The sequence below is a fragment of the Hibiscus syriacus genome, unplaced genomic scaffold, assembly GCF_006381635.1.
Source record: "Hibiscus syriacus cultivar Baekdansim isolate YM2019G1 unplaced genomic scaffold, ASM638163v2 tig00109919_pilon, whole genome shotgun sequence".
Lineage (NCBI taxonomy): Eukaryota > Viridiplantae > Streptophyta > Magnoliopsida > Malvales > Malvaceae > Hibiscus > Hibiscus syriacus.
Window position 1 is genome coordinate 394,537 of NW_024062527.1, and position 17,574 is coordinate 412,110.

Below are 17,574 nucleotides of genomic sequence, written 5' to 3' on the forward strand. Positions count from 1 at the left end.
TTACACCTTCTGAAATCTCTTCTGTTACACTGAACTGATGCTTGTGATTTGCAATGCTGAATTTGAAGCCCGATGAAGGTGCTGCACTCTATTAAAAAGTGTGTATTTAGAATTGCCCTTGTTCACCCAATGGTTTACTTCAATGTAATTGATATTGAGAGGTATGTTCTTGTCAAATTTCTTAGTTGTAGCTCTATGATTTGTGTTCCTTTTCTGTTTTAACTTTATTATTTGTTTAATTTAGGAGGATAAGATTCTCTCTCTGCATCCTTCTTCTTCCCCTTTTCCACTTTTAATGATGGTCTTGCGATTGAGGACGTGCCTGTCTGCAGAAGCTGAATGCTAATGATGGACCCTCAAGCTTTCAGTCTACATATCTGGTCCTTGTGATGGTTTTCTTTTAAGGTAGAATAATTTTTGATTAACTGAATAAGTTCTTCATCAGTTTTATCTTCAGGGTTCATTCTTAGTCATTCTTTCTGGCATGCCTTTCAAATATATGTACTACAGAATATCTGAGACCATTATAGGGCTAGTGAATACGAAGATATTGTTTATAATCGATTTAGTTTTGTACCTTTACAAATGTCAGATATCAATTCAAGGTTGTCTGCAAGGGCCCAATTCATAGGTTGCTGAACAACTTGGCCACTAGTTTTGAGTCTTTACATCCAGAGAAGACTAATAACTGGACCAAGAATGGGAAAAGGAGTAGATCTCAAGTGGTTCCATCCTACATAATGAATATTAGCTACCCTCCGTCTTTCTATGATTTAACCTTTGAACCATCAAAAACACATGTTGAATTTAAGGTAATATTCAGTCTAATTATGAACTGTGATTTAATATGCATTTCTATTTGTTAAAACATTTTGTTTTAATGGAGGAACCTTAGCATCCAGTTCAAAATCATGTTTATTCAAAACATTTGAGAACTAATTTAAACTTTTTCATGATCTCAGAACATACTGGGGTTGCATGTTTCTATTGCATAGAAGCATGGACAAAATACTTGATACTGCTTTCCATGATAGTAGATGTTATATTTGGCCCTTGTACGCCATTTTGTTTCGTGACCAGTCCCTTTTGTTATGGAACCTTCTACTTTGGTCATACTATGTTTCATTTGATATCATTCCTTTAGTTAAGGGATTCTGTAATATTTATATAATCCCTTTTTTTAAGGGATCACATCTTAGGATTAATATATTTCTTTCTTAAGTGTTTCCTACTTTAGAGAGATAATTTGTATATAAAGATGTAATCTGTCCTATTGAAAATAATATGAAAATACAAAGAATTACTCTGATTTCTACATGGTATCAAATTAGGTTACGGCTTCTTTCCAGCATAGACGATGTCCACAACTTCTTCTTCTACTCCGGAGATCACTTTGAATCCATAAAATTTTTCTGGTTCTGTTGCTCAATCAGAAGGTAATATGGTCATGAAAGAACCAGAAGGTAAACCTCATGCTACAGTTTTTTTCTCCTCCCAGTTGACCCATAATTGGATCATCGATTCTGGTGCTACAAATCATATAACTAGTAATAAAGATTTGTTTTGCAATTTTTTTCCAAACTTTGGTAAAGCTGTCAAAACGGCTGATAGTTCCTTGTGCAAAATAGAAGGATATGACACTGTTATTTTCAATGATCAGATTGTACTTAAAAATGTCCTTTTCGTACCAAATCTGGCTTGCAATCTTGTTTCCGTTAGTAAATTTTCCACCTTGTACTACTCTGCAATTTTTAATGATATTGATTGTACTTTGCAGGCACTGAACTCGAAGAAGATGATTGGTAAGGCTAGCTTGCAGAATGATCTTTATATTCTTCCTGCCTCTACTAAAATCGAAATCCTGAAATCTTTCACCGTTTTAGAAAAAGTTGATAATGTTATGTTATGACACTCGTTTAGGCCATCCTAGTTTCCACTATCTTGTAAAAGTTTTTTCTGCTTTATTTATTCATAAAATGCCAAATTCTTTTTCTTGCAAAGCTTGCTCTCTTGCCAAACATACTAAATCAACTTATTCTCCTTCTATATACAAGCCTTCTCACCTTTTTGCTTTGATCCACAGTGATATTTAGGGCCCTTCTTGGGTGAAGAATGCTGATAATTGTAAGTGGTTTATCACTTTCATTGATGTTCACAGTAGGATAACTTGGACTTATTTGCTAAAAGATAAATATGAAATTGCTGGTGTTTTTACCCAATTTTATAACATGGTTCTCACTCAATTTGGTTCTAAAATTCAGCTCTTTAAATCTGATAATGGCAGTGATTTTTTTGCTAAGTCTTTGGGTGCGTTTTTCAGGGAAAAGGGCATAGTTTAGATTAGTTCTTGTGTTGATACCCCACAACAAAACGACATTGCCGAAAGAAAAAATATACACCTTCTTGAAGTTACTCGTTCTCTTCTATTTACCACTAATGTTCCAAAATATTTGTGGGGGAAGCCTTATTAACTACCACATATTTAATCAATCGAATGCATAGTAAGATTTTACAATTTCAAACACCTCAATTTATATTTTTGCAATACTTTCCCCATTTTAAACCTGTCTCCTTCATTCTTCCACTTAAAATATTTGGTTGTACTGTTTTTATCCAAAACAGTGCTCCTAATAAGTCTAAGTTAGATCCTAAATCATTAAAGTGTCTACTGGTTGGGTATTCTTCACTTAAGAAGGGTTATAAATGCTATTATCCTCATTCTAAACTATTTTTTACCACTATGGATGTAACATTTTATGTGCAGGATCCCTATTTCACTCAGGCTGAAATTCATGGGGAGACATAGAAGGATTTTCAGTCACATCAGATATCTCCTCCTACTTTTTATTCTCAACCTTCAGAATTGCCACCAATTTTGTCTTTACCTACAGACTTGTCACCTGTAACTACTCCCATTGATTCATCTATGGTACCTATCACTCCTTCACCCACACCTACTTTAAACACCCTTCCTGAAAACACACCTACTCCTATTCAAAATCTTCCACAAACATCACCAATCAAACAACTTCGTGTCTATACAAGGAAAATAACACATATTCCTGAGGCTGTTTTGCAATCTGATGCTTGTCGAGAATTGGATTTGGGTCCAGCTGCCGAAATAGAAGAAGAAATCAGTAAGTCCACTTCCCCTACTCTAGATGACTTCCCTATTGCTATTAGAAAAGGGGTTAGACAGTGCACCAAGCATCCTATTGAAAAATTTGTTTGTTATAATTCACTGATGCCGTCTTTTCAAGAATTTACATCAAACTTAGATAAAGAACATGTTCCCACAAGCATAGCTGAAGCTCTAAAGGATTCAAAATGGAGAAGGACTGTTGAAGAAGAAATTTGTGCACTAGGGAAAAATGCTACTTGGACCGTTACGGACCTTCCTCAAGGAAAAAAGGTTGTTGGCTGTAAATGGATCTTTGCTGTAAAGTATAACTCCAATGGTAGTATTCAACGATGCAAAGCTAAACTAGTGGCCAAAGGCTTTACGCAAACATATGGGATAGATTTTACAGAAACTTTTGCACCTGTGGAGAAACTGAATATTGTTCGAGTACTCCTAAATTTTGCTGTAAATTGTGATTGGAAATTAAAACAACTTGATGTAAAAAATGCTTTTCTTAATGGCAAACTAGAAGAAGAAGTCTATATGAAGTTGTCACCTGGCTTAAAGTCTGTTGAAGGAAGTAACAAGGTGTGCAAGCTCAACAAGTCTCTATACGGATTAAAACAATCACCCAGAGCTTGGTTCGAGTGGTTCACTAAAGTCATTATGAAAAACGGCTGCAAGCAGTCCCTCGCCGATCATACTCTTTTCATCAAGGTAATTTCTAAAAATAAGAAAGTTATCCTTATTGTGTACGCGGATGACATAATTCTTACCGGAGTTGATGAAGAAGAGATTTGCAATTTGAAGAAGTTGTTAAATGAGGAATTCAAAACCAAGGACTTGGGAAAGCTAAGGTATTTCATAGGAATGGAGGTGATAAGGTCAAAAGAAAGACTTGTAATCAACTAAAGAAAATATGTACTTGATTTACTCAAAGAAACTGGTTTTCTTGGTTGTAAGCCGATTGATACACCAATGGAGGCAATCTTGAAATTTAGCAAAGAAGATGGCTCCTTAGTAGACAAAGAGAAATTTCCAAGATTAGTTGGGAAATTAATTTATTTATCCTTGACAAGGCCAGATATAGCCTTTCCCGTAAATGTGATAAGTCAACACATGATTAATCCTACTGAAGAGCATATGACATCAACAAATAGAATTCTCAAGTAGTTGAAGAAAACTCCAGGACACGACTTAATGTTTAAGAAGACACAAGACAAAACTGTTAAAATTTTTACATACTCTAGTTGGGTCGAAGATCTTACTGAAAGGAGATCCACTAGTGGCTACTACATATTTGTTTGGGGTAACCTTACAACTTGGAGAAGTAAGAAACAATCTGTCGTTTCAAGAAGTAGTGCTGAAGCTGAATTTAGAGCACTAGCATTAGGAATATGCGAAGGAATTTGGCTACTTAAACTACTGAAAGAACTTGGCACTAATCAAGAGGATCACTTTGAAGTCTTGTGTGAAAATCAATCTGCTATTCAAATTGTCAAAAACCCAGTTCAACATGATCGTACAAAGCATGTTGAGATTGATAGGCATTTTATAGTTGATCAAGTTAACAAAAAGACAATCACACTTTCATACATTCCGTTAGAAGAATAAGTTGCAGACATTCTCACTAAGGCTTTGCCAAATCCTGTTTTCAATAAATTCCTATTTAAGCTGGGATTATACATGTATATTCTCCAGCTTGAGGGGGGAGTATAGGAATTATAGAGATATGATTTGATATCATTCATTTACTTAAGGGATTCTGTACATATATTTATACAATCCCTTATTTTAAGGGATCACATCCTAGGATTAGTATCTTTCATTTCTTAAGTATTTCCTACTTTAGAGAGATAATTTGTATATAAAAGATGTAATCTGTCCTATTGAAAATAATATGAAAATACAGAGAATTACTCTGATTTCTACAATATATATTAATTTTAAAAATTAGAAGCTCTATCTTTTTCTTTCCTACTTTCTCTCTCCTATCTATTAACTTTCTTGCCGAGCCTGACTTGTTACTGGCTGGATTTGGCCAGAGGTTTGAATAGTAGTGGAACTGGCATGTTTCAAGCCTATTCCAAGCTGCCAACGTTGGCTCCGGCCTCCTTTGCCTAGTGATTGGATGGATTTGGCCTGAAAGTTAGTAAATCAGGGGGAGAAAGAAAAGAAGAGAAAAAGTACTAGATTTTTTGTGTTTTCAAATGTTGACCCTTGAGTGAATTTTCTTAAAATTACAGTAGCCAAATAGACATCATCCCTTCAATAGAGTGTTTGATGAGGACTATTCACTTTATTACCCTTTGGTATACTCTATAATTAGAAAAGAATGAAGAATAATATGTCTTATTTCTTGAATAAGTACAAGGCTCCTTTTATACAGAGAGAAATTATAACAAAAAGGAAATTAATTAGAGCCAATATTTGACAGCTTCTACTTTCCTACTTTTCTTGATTTACATCTTTACTTTCTACATTTACATCAATCCTAGAATATCTCACAGATTATGACTAAATCAAGGCTTTCAATGACCAAATATCCAACACTCCCCCTCAAGCTGGTTTAAAGATATCTTCCATAGCCAGCTTGCTAGTTAGCTTACCAAATTGCTTATTGTGTAGTCCCTTCGTTAGTACAACAGCTAATTGTTCATTAGTTGGAAGGTATGTCATGCATATTATTCCCGCATTGACTTTCTCCTTAATGAAATGTTTATCCACTTCTATATGTTTCGTGCGATCATGAAGAATTGGATTATGAGCGATAGCAATAGCAGCTTTGTTGTCACAATAGACCTTCATTGGAGTCGAGTAAGAAAACTTTAATTCTTCAAGAATCCTTTTTATCCACATCGCCTTGCAGATTCCATGGGCCACGACTCTGAATTCTGCTTCAGCACTACTTTTAGCTACCATATTTTGTTTTTTACTCCGCATTTAACTAGGTTTCCTCCAACAAAGGAATAGTATCCAGACGTTGATCTTCTGTCTGTAACACTTCCTACCCAATCTGCGTTTGTGTAGACTTCAACTTGAAGATGTTCATGTTTCTTGAACAATAAGCCTCTTCCTGGAGTTCCTTTCAAATATCTTAAGATCCTATAGACGGCCTCAAAATGCTCCGCCCATGGTGAGTGCATGAATTAACTTACCATGCTAACTGCAAAAGCAATATCAGGCCGTGTATGAGACAAGTAAATCAACCTCCCTACAAGTCTCTGATATTGTTCCCTGTCCTTTACTTCTTCAACCTTAGCAGCTTGTAACTTCAAGTTTGGCTCAACCGGAGTTTCAACCATCTTACAACCAAGTAGACCTGTATCTCCAAGGAGATCAAGAACATATTTTCTCTGATTGACAAATATGCCTTCCTTAGATCTTGCAAATTCCATTCCAAGGAAATACTTAAGAGCTCCCGGGTCCTTAATTTGGAAATCCTTTGCTAGTCTTTTCTTCAAAATATATAATTATGTTTCATCATCACCAGTGAGTATAATATCATCAACATAAACAATCAAAATTGCAACTTTACCATCTTTTGAATGTTTATAAAATACTGTGTGATCAGCTTGACTCTGCAAGAAGCCATAACTGATAACTGTCTTTCCAAAGCGGTCAAACCAAGGTCTTGGTGACTGTTTGAGTCCATATAGCGACTTATGTAATCTGCATACTTTGTTACTGCCAAGTTTCTTCTCAAATCCTGGCGGTAGGCTCATATACACCTCTTCCAGATCACCATTGAGAAATGCATTTTTAACGTCAAGTTGATGTAGAGGCCAATCGGAGTTCACTGCAAGAGATAACAACACTCTAATAGAATTTATTTTAGCAGCAGCAAAAGTCTCTTGGTAGTCAATCCCATATGTCTTAGTAAAGCCTTTAGCCACCAATCTCGCCTTGTATCTCTCAACGCTTCCATCAGCTTTACTTTTTATTGTAAACACCCATTTACACCCGACTATTTTCTTTCCTTTGGGTAGATCGACAATCTCTCATGTACCACTTCTCCTTAGAGTATTCATCTCCTCCATGACTGCTAATTTCCAATTCGGATCATCCAATGCTTCCTGTATATTCCTTGGAACAAACAAATGTGAAATCCTATATGTGAAAGCTTTATGGTTTTTTGATAGTCTGTGATAGGAAAGATATTTTGCAATGGGATGTTGAGTGCAATTTCGGACACCTTTCCTAAGTGCTATAGGGACATCAAGATCAGGAATACTAGGCGAATTGTTGGACAAAGTGGAGGAAATCAAATGTGTAGTAGGGATAGGATTACCTGAAGTTTCGACAGCAGAATTCAGATCTTCAGATTGGTTTCGTGCAGGGTTGATATTTGAGTCTTTATTTCTCAGATGAAATCTCTTCCTAGTATAAAACTGAAGCTCAGAATTCAAATCACGTTGACTAATTTGTAGTACTTCTCCCCCTGAACGAGAATCTCCTTCATTAGGCACCAACAAACCTAGTTCTCCTTGGCAATCATTATTAGAAACACTTGAATTTAGATTTTCAAAGCGATCACTCTTAGAAATACGTGGTTTCTGTGTAGGATAAATGACATTGGGTAGTGGGATAAAAATGTCCCAAAAATTGTCTTCTACATCACTTGTCTCCCCCTGAAGAGAATTTTTTGTGAAATAAAATTTTGTTTCCAAAAACGACACTCCATACTCACAGAATTTTTTTTGTTTGAGGATCAAAACACTTATACCCATTTTTATTTGAAGAATACCCCAAAAAACACATTTAATAGCACGCGGGTCAAGTTTTGAAAGAAATTGGCATGGAACATGAACGTAGACAGTACATCCAAAAACTTTGATAGGTAAATAAGAAAACAACCTTGTTCCAGGAAAAGATGATTTTAGGCAATCGAGTGGTGTTTTGTATGTTAACACCTTAGTAGGCATCCTATTGATCAAGTAAGCGGCTGTTAAAACTGCTTTACCCCATAAGTATTTGGGAACATGAATGTAAAACATTATGACACGTGCTACTTCAATTAAATGTTTATTTTTTCGTTCTGCAATGCCATTTTTTTGAGGGGTAACCCGACATGTGGAGTGATGAAAAATCCCTTTCTCTTTCAAAAAATCACCCAAGTTCTCACTAAAATATTCTGTTCCATTGTCAGAATGTAAAATACTAATCTTGGTTTGAAATTGGTTTTCAATCAAGTGTAAATTTTTTTTGAATAAATCTTTCACGTCAGACTTTTTATTCATTAGATAAATTCAACATAACCGTGTGTGGTCATCAATAAAAGTAACAAACCACCTTTCTGTTATGATAGCAGGAAAATTAGGGTTTGATCGTGGTGATTTGGGGGAAATTTCGAAGAGAAGATTGGGGCAGGAAAATTAGGGTTTGATCGTGGTGATTTGGGGGAAATTTCGAAGAGAAGATTGGGATGCAACAGCAAAAATTGGGGGAAGAATCGAATGAATTTAGGGATTGCACAGGGGGCTAGGGATTGATGCCTATCTGAAGAAATGGGGAATCGAAGTGAATATTAGGGATGCGGCTGAAGGTATATGCGGGAGGGTGTTAGTGGGTTTATTATGGTAACCCAATTTTAATTACGAGTGGGCTTATAAGTTGGGCTTGAGTCTGTTAGAACAATATTAGGAGAGAAGTGGGAATGGTGAGTCAGCTTTGGGCGGTTATTTTGTTAGAGATGCTGTTTTGACAGCTGGTACTGTATATATATAATTTGTACTGATCCTTTAAAGGATTATCTTATGAATGAAAGCACATTTTCTGTATCTAAGTCTCTATTTCTGAAATCCCTAAATTTCTTCTATATTCTCATCCTAAATCATAACAAATTGGTAATCAGAGCTGAGTTTTGTGATCCAAAATCAAAGACTTCACGCTGGGAAGGACAAGGAAGATGCAGAAAACTAGAACCAGTGAAGTACCAGAATAGAACATGGAGGTGAAAGAGGAGTCTTTGCCATCATGGTGTACTGAACTGAAAGCTAAGTTGGAAGGAAGGATTCAAACATTAGAAGAAGGAATGACTGAGAACAGAGGGTATTTACAGAGGATCCTACAGCTGGTCAATCAAGCAGCTGAGGAGAAAGATTCACCTCAGTCAGTGAAGAATCAAACAACATCAGCTGAGAAACAGGACAAAAATAGAGGTAAACAACCATGCTTGATTACGGTTCTTAATGAGCATGAGAAGTATACTTTTCAACCTAATGAACTAGGGATATTAGCTTCTAAACCTGTGGGGTTTACTGGTCATCAAACTGTTAATCCAAAGTTGCAAGAAGAAAATCAGATAGGTAGTTCTAGTGAGATTAAAGGGGGAGGAGATGAACATGTGGACACTAGAAACTATTTTAAAAATCCTTTTTGGAACACAAGTTCTGTGCTACCTAGACCAAAATTAGAGCTACCAATGTTTGATGGTAACAATCCTAGGGGTTGGATTAGGAAATGTCAGAAAATTTTTAATTTGTTTGGAATATCAGAGTAGCAGAAACTGGAAATAGTTGCTATGCATTTAGTGGGGAAGGCTGAAACCTGTTTTGATAGGTATATTATGCAGAAGTATAGAGTGACATGGCATGAATTTGAGGCTGACTTGTGTCACAGATTTTGTGATAGAAATTATTATGATATTAGTTGCAAAGATCACTCAACTAGGTGAAAGATACCATAATTCAAACTTTTGGTAAACCTTGAATTTGATGCCTATAGAACAAAGGATAACTTATATGCTGATTTGGACGAACAAAATAATAATATTAACGTAAGAAACTTTGCCAGTATGATTAACTCTAATTATTGTTCTCTTTTGCAGCATGCTGCAGATGAAAGAATAAAACTAGAAGAACTTCGTCACATGGTAAAAACATTTTCAAGTTCAAATTTGTGGAAGTAGAGATTTTTCGCTACTGATTTGACATGTTGAAAACCAGGTCTTATCTGGTGAAGGGAAGTCAGTCACCTATTTGGCTACAGAGAAAGAGATGGTATACCTAGTTTGATGTTTGAAGCTTTACCCTGGACATTGCTAAAGATGGTTCTTTTTTGTGATTCTAGGTTTAACTTATTAGTTGTTAAATAACAGATCCTGCCAGAGATGGGATATCAGTTACTGCACAATTATTCTGAGCAAATAAGACAGTGGGGCTGGATCTGCAATTTTCACACCCAAGAATCAAGATCCTTCAAGAAGTAATTTGTTTTTTTCCCTTTTTTTTCTTGAAAATATGCACGTGTAGTTCTCTGTGGGATAAATAATTCTGGATGTGGATTTAGTGGAGAAAACATTGTTCAAAGATGCATGGCTCTTAGCTATAAAGATGTTTAACAGGTGTTTCACCATTATGCAAATAATCCTTAATGTTCTTTCATTGCTTCTGATTCATTGATATTGTCCTTATTATGATTCCTGACTTTGCCTCTTAAATTTAATTACTATGCAGGAATTTAGACCTTATTCATCCTAAGCCGGCTGTTGTCAAACTTCTTGCAGTTAAGCTCCATTACACTTCTGTTTATATTTGATGGAGGCTAAACAACAACAAACCTTACATCTTTTGCATGACCTTTACTTCTTTTTTTGTAAGTCCAATGAGGTTGGGCCGAAATTATTGTTTTTATCATATTTTGATGGAAAAGTTGGACGGTCACCCCCGCAAATATTTCCCTTGTCCTTGTTTTTTATCATGCAAATTCAAGTTTGCCTTTTCTGTTCTGTTAAACTATGATGTCAATGAAGTTTTATATGGATAATATGCACAGGTACCTTGCATTTTAGGTGTTAATTTATCTGATGTTGATCTCTTGGAATTTCTTCACCAGGTAATACATGGTTTGTTGCTTATTAGAACATTTACACCCTACTACTCCTTTCCCCTTGACTTGTTGGTAAAGGTATTTAATTTCTAACACTTAATTTATATTTATGATACGTAGCTTGCTGATACGGATGGATCATCAACAATGCCTCCATCAGTTAGTCGCATTCTTAATTGCAAAGCATGCCGAGGTATATGCCTGATCTCGCTAAGAAATGGCAAGTGTGGGAATCAAATTCAATCATATACGTGGGAGGGATTTTTATTCTTTATAATACATGATTAGAGTGGTCTACGAAATAATTATCTGAGCAAATGCCTCTATATGCACGAAAGTTGGGTCAAGTGAGACTTCTATAGTGTAGCTGTAGAGTTATCTATGTATTTTTTGGGTTTTATGTCTATTTAGAACTCCGACTCTTAGCTATTTGCATAGCCTTCATTAATATGCTATTGATATCGTGTCCATCATTACAAGTTGGCTAACTTCGAGTAACTTCCTGTCGTGCTTTCATCAATAAGGTGCTATTATGTTCGGAGACTCTTTACTTCCTTCAGAATGTTCCTTAATAGTTGAAGAGCTAAAGCAGACCTCATTGTGCTTCCAAGTGAGTTAATCATGCACCACAGCAAGTGTTTTTCTCTCCAGTTTGATCACTGACATTTAGTGCATTCATTTGTACATGTGAGAGAAATCCTCCTGTTTCCTTTATAAATGTGAAAACGATATCATGCAGTGTGCTCATGGGCGGCCAACCACAGCCCCGCTAGTGAATTTGGAGGCATTGCATAATCAAATAGCTAAGATGCAAGTGAGTGTGACAAACCGAGGGAGTTATGGCATGGGCTATATCGACAAAGAGTCGGCCTTGAGCGAGCCAGCTTGCGGTTAAGAGCAGCCAATGGAATAACAAACTCACGTGCTAAGCTGAGTTGTTTAGGCAATTGGGTTGTTGGATTGATTTTGGTAACCTGATTTCTAAAGCCTGCGAGAAGTTGGCGTCAATGAGAAGTCAAATTTGGCTTTCAGGGCACGGAAGCATTATCCAAGATGGGCAATTGACATTCTTTTACGATCATTCTCTCGTTCGGTCTTTTTTTAAAATAATTGTAATGTGCTATAACTCTTTTTCGTTCTTTCTTCACCCCCATGGATTCTAAACACAATAGGGTCATTGTAAGTAAAAAGAAGAGAAAATAACTTCAGTGACTGAAAATACCTTGTAATATATGATTTTAACCAATTTTTTTGAATTTACGAAAATAACCAACAAATTCGTAACGCGATTTCAAATTCGCAGCATGGATTCTAATTTCGCAACATGGATTCTAATTTCGCAACATAATTTCCAAATTCGTAACTCAGTTTTAAAATTCGGAACTCAAATTTCTTTTTCGCAACACATAAGTCAAATTCGTAAAGCGCGTTTATTTTCGTAACGTGAATTTTATTTTCAAATTCTAAACACGAATATTAATTTCACAACACAAATATAAACGTCATATTCCGTAAATCGCAACTCATAACCTAAAACTCTAAATCGCAAATCAGTCTCATCTCCATCTCTCACTCTCTATGGTGACATCCGTCCCCATCTCTGGCGATATCTGTCCCCATATCCGGCGACCCCCCTCTATCTCCATCTCTCAGAGCCACCTTCTCACAACCATTCACGACCACAAATAGAAAATCAACCACTGAGGGTTAGTTTTTTTAATTATTTTTAATTTGAAATTTTTGTATTATTATTATATTTTTCATATTTAAATTGATGATAAATTTACTCGTAATTTCAATATATTGATTAACCATTTCACTTAGATTGTTTAGTAAATTCATTCGGTTGTTGCCAGTACTGCTAAACTGTTTAGTCTTTAACCCTGTGAAGTTTGCATTTGTTTTTGGTTGAAGTAATGCAATTCATTCAAGTTTCAATTTGCAGAAGAAGAGTAGTTTTTGAAACTTAAATTCGCAACACGAAAATCGCAACGCGATTTTAGTTTTCGCGTTGCGAATTTTGTGTTGCGAATTTCATTTTCGAGTTGCGATTTTCATGTTGCGAATTTAAGTTTCAAGAATAAACTACTCTTCTGCAAATTAAAACTTGAATGAATTGCATTACTTCAACAAAAAAACAAAGACAAATACGAACTTCACGGTGTTGCGAATTTAAGTTTCAAGAATAAACTACTACTCTTCTAGAATGTTGTCCTTGGACCTGCACTAAACCTATATGTTGTCCTTTTTAAATGTTTATACTTACTTCTGGAATGTTATCTGATGCATTTTGAGAACTATGATAGAATAATGACTTGGGTGAATATCGGGCTAGTTTGAAACATATTTGAATATATTTTCCCTGTTTAATACATGTCTGTTTATTGTGTATAATTTGTAGTTTTTGGTATATTATTAGTATATCTAACTTGGTATATTTATTGTTTTTGTTAGGAATTTTTTTTGGTTGCATTGACTTTAAGGAATAAATTAAGTCTAGCCACTACAATTGTGTCGACACTCACACCTGTCCAAAGAAATTTGTTTGAGAATACTTGTTTCGGGCCATGGCTGAAAATACAATATCCAGATGGAGATGCTATGTTGACTCATTTGTTTCTTCAGACCATGACTAACGATCTACCCGAGGGGATACAACGTGGTGATGAGGAGATATAGTTTCATTTTCCACCGGCATATACTCGTTTTGGGCAGGAGGAGTTTTGTTTAGTCATTGGTCTAAGTTTCGGACGACACGATGAATTAGGTCCATACACTAGTCATATTGCCCACCCATCATGGTTATTTCGGGTTTTCCTGAGCTGGCAAAGGTGAAGGCCACTTTACACGTCACCGATTTAAGAAGATTACTTCTTAAAGATGGTTTTACTCGGATGGATGACCTTGATGTTGTCTGAGTATGCCTTTTGTTACTTTTGTATGCCGTCTTTTTAGCTAAATAGGGCATAACATATTCTCAGGATTTTATTATATGGTAGAGGATCTGATGCATGGAACGTGTTTCGTGGGGTTCATATATGGAAAGCTACCTGGAAAAAATTTCGTATGCCTTTGAGGACCGTCGTAGTTTGCGTGGGCATGGTTCCAAATATACTTTGGCATGCTTTATTTGGGCCTTTAAGGTAAGAATTTCTATATAATGTTTCCAAAATTAATTATTTAACAATTACTAAAATTAATGTTTGTGTATTATATTGTTTGTAGATTTGGATATTTGAGGCATTTCCCAGCATGCATACTTATGCCATCAAGAATTCAAATGAATTCTTAGGGCTATTACTTGGAGGAGATCCGGTTGTTGGATTGGGAAGATTTACTACCATATACGACGATGAATGATGTAAGTTAACCCAAATACTACCATATATAACAAGTTTTACTAGTAGACGTTTGACTTGTTTGGGCTTTTATATTGTTAGGAGGCAAACTATCCATTACAGACATTGACACCCACAGAGGCTGAGCTTGCTACTGATTGGTGGCAAGCTAGTAGGCGTTTTTTTGATGGGACAGATTATGAGCACCCCCCACTTCGACACCGAGATTCATCACCTCATCGAGCCTCTTCTCCACTTCGACACCGAGATCCATCACCTGATCGAGCCGATTCTACACCTCAATACTGAGAGCCATCACCTGATCGAGCCAATTCTACACCTCGACACCGAGAGCCATTACCTATTTCATCACATCATCGAGCCTCTTCTCCACTAACACCTCATGATAGGTGACCGGCAAAGATGCCACGATATTTATCTCCCCGTTCTTCACCTCCACATGATGAGTTAGGTGCTTTACATGATGAGGTCGGTTCTTTAAGTGATGATAATGATGCGTGGGTGAGGTATCTGCTTTAACGTGGTGAGTAGCTGCTCTACGTGAGATTGTTCATCGTTGCATAATGAGGTTCATACTCTACGCAATGAGGTAAGTTTGTTTAATTTTATAAGAAATACTATACTAAAAATGAAAATAACATTTTTTCGGTATTATTTATTTATTTATTGATTTATGTATTAATTTATTTTTAGCGGCCCGATAAGGTAGGTGTTTTATGTCGGGTTTTTCTTGCACTACGGGGTTCACGCATCAGACGTCGTGGACGTGTCATTACGTATCCTTTCACCTCAATAGTTCCAATACTACGTAAGAAGAAGCCCGATCCACATACATTGTTCGGATTCACCTGTCATGTTCAAGAGCCATCCCATCGTTCAAGAGGCCCCTCCCATCGTTCAGGATACACCTCCCACCGTTCAAGATCCATATGGCATTCGACATATTGGTAAACCCCCTCTTGTGCCTGGTATGATGGATCAGAGTAGGTTTTCGTATCAGCTACTGGCAAGTATCATTCCTCAGCATGAGATATGCACACTACCAAACATAATTATGGATAATATCGTTTGGGCTAAGACCGTATTTGATTTTTATCTACATGAGCGGAGCCAGGGGTGCTACACTGACATATGCAAAATCGACAATACACATTTGTTTCTTGAGCGGTCTTGGTGGGGTGCTTTTATTAGGGGTTGAAGAGAATGACTATATCGAATCGTTGGTAAGTATTATAATCTTTTTATATTGATTTTGATTATTTTTTAAAATTTATTAAATTCACTAATATATGTATTTTTTTATAAAACAACATATTGATGCATGGGTGTCATGTCTTCTGATTCTAAGGAAATTGAAAAAAATAAAAAAGACGCGATGAACTATTATGCATTCGTCTTTTCACGTAGCTCACTTTCAGGATCAGAGAGACGCTTCATATGCGTTGGGTAATGACAAAGCTATCCTTTATCCTGCGTGGTGGGAGGTCGATAAGCTTAGTATTTATATTTGCAAATTTAAAGGTGTTCATAAAAATTTATTTGATGTGCGCAATTGAAGTATTATTTATATTATGCAAGTGTTTATCCCTGTTATGGAACATCGTCATTGGATTCTCGTCGAGCTTCAGCTCCCATCCCTGACAGCATGCTGAATTACATACCATTGTCTAATTTGAAAGATATTATTTGTAGGGGATGGAGCGATCTTTTGGCTAAATACTTGGATGCGATTGCTTATTGGACTAATTCAAGAAACAAGAAGCCAAATAATTTAAAAGTTACAATGATGAGAGATGAGACAGCGCCACAACAAACGTCGGGAACCAGAGGGGATTGTGGTCCTCTTGTATGCATGTGCTTGGAACGTATGACGAGAGGAGGTAAACAGTTTCTACCTCCGACAGATAGAGATAGAGGTGCAGTAGGGTTGTGGTTTCGGCATTTTATGGCTAGAGAGATATATGCGAGACGTTGCCTACATGCATCCAGGTGCTGAAAGTGTGCATAAACAACCATTTGTTATTGGTAAGTTTGACCAATGGTTATTAACCATTTACTCTTTGTTTTAGATGAAATATTGATCAAAAGTAGTTTGAAAATGTTTGGTTAAGTACCTAGAATTCAATAATTTCAACTCATATTTGTTGGTTTTGGATGTGTAGAAAATCTCATGGCTATAACGTTTCTGCATGTTAATCCTTCCAGATGTTCTAATTTCTGACCAATATCTGTAAGCTCCCTATTGTTAGGAGCATTTGGATGTACTGTCTGGGGCAAATTGATGTATCAATATGCTATAAAGTGTAAATAAAAATTGTTTTTTTGTTTAATTAATTTGTTGTTTAATTTCAATCTGCATTATGTTGAAGGCAATAAAGACCTGTAGAAGGCACACTACCTTTAAGAAAATCGAATTCGCAACGCGAAAATAAAATTCGTGTTGCGATTTTCATGTTGCGAATTTTATTTTCGCATTGTGAATCGGAGAAGTTCACAATAACCATATTTTTTTCTAGTTTCAATTCAAGGCAAACACCTTCAAAAAGATAACACACAACAATCTGATAAGTGATAACAACTGAACATATCATAGCAATATTCAAACTCAAGTCACTAATGCATGTCTAATTGAAAATGTATGCATTCACACATAAAATACACATAATACAACGTTTGCATTTAAAAATCACCTAAGTTAATAGTCCCAAAAGGTCAAGGCGGTTGTGATTGGGATTTTGATTTTGATTGCGATTTTGATTTCCTTTTGCTTGGCACCATATGAGCTTTGGAGTTTGATGAGGATCCATATGTTGGTAGAGGAAAAGATGATTGTGATGGCACTGGTGATCCATAGGTTAACTTGTATGACCACTTTCCTTGCACCGACTACATGTCGATATCTTCTTCTCTTCACCCTTAGACGATATACGATCGTGATTTTTTGGTCGGCCAGGTAGCCTTCTGTCAATGACTGGTGGCAAAACTGTTTGTAAGTCATCTGGTATGTCCCACTCAGAAGGATGTGGAATAGGGTAGACAATCTCGGCATAAGTCTGTCGATATACTTCTGTAGTGTAGCAATCCATAGCATATGCGCTTGAATCATCTTGGTTTAGATGAAGAGTAACTTTTATAACATGGTCACACGGATAACCAGATGTTTGCCATTTCATACAACTACATGTCTTTGCATTTAGATCGACAAGCCCATTTAAGTTATTATCCAAGACTTCAAACAAAGTGTTTGAACATGGTTCAACTCCA

The 17,574-nt window shown here is 36.2% G+C and overlaps 1 protein-coding gene and 1 long non-coding RNA gene across 4 annotated transcripts; both read left to right on the top strand.

The window, feature by feature from the left end:
- Nucleotides 1–72: 72 nt before the first annotated feature.
- Nucleotides 73–14,439, top strand: LOC120210218. Its single transcript, XR_005524484.1, has 3 exons — nt 73–161; nt 724–725; nt 14,429–14,439. It is a non-coding gene; the product is annotated as an uncharacterized LOC120210218 (long non-coding RNA).
- LOC120210215 (DNA mismatch repair protein MLH3-like) lies at nt 9,914–12,060 on the top strand. Of its 3 annotated transcripts, none has more exons than XM_039208990.1 (8): nt 9,914–9,995; nt 10,069–10,122; nt 10,221–10,327; nt 10,579–10,627; nt 10,898–10,957; nt 11,072–11,144; nt 11,476–11,561; nt 11,691–12,060. In XM_039208990.1, the coding sequence occupies exons 1-8, from the start codon at nt 9,918–9,920 to the stop codon at nt 11,844–11,846; spliced, it is 663 nt and encodes a 220-aa protein (XP_039064921.1). In that variant the 5' UTR covers nt 9,914–9,917; the 3' UTR covers nt 11,847–12,060. The 3 variants fall into 3 exon arrangements, with proteins under 3 accessions (XP_039064921.1, XP_039064922.1, XP_039064923.1); XM_039208991.1 differs by having other exon boundaries at nt 11,476–11,586; nt 11,691–11,788; XM_039208992.1 differs by lacking the exon at nt 11,476–11,561 and having other exon boundaries at nt 11,691–11,798.
- Nucleotides 14,440–17,574: the final 3,135 nt, after the last annotated feature.

Excerpts from the sequence above, each read along its gene's own strand:
- LOC120210215 (XM_039208990.1), top strand. The coding sequence starts at position 9,918 with ATGATTAACTCTAATTATTGTTCTCTTTTGCAGCATGCTGCAGATGAA. Across the intron at positions 10,123-10,220 it reads TGGCTACAGAGAAAGAGATG|ATCCTGCCAGAGATGGGATA; the intron begins GTATACCTAGTT and ends GTTAAATAACAG. Across the intron at positions 11,145-11,475 it reads TAATTGCAAAGCATGCCGAG|GTGCTATTATGTTCGGAGAC; the intron begins GTATATGCCTGA and ends TTCATCAATAAG.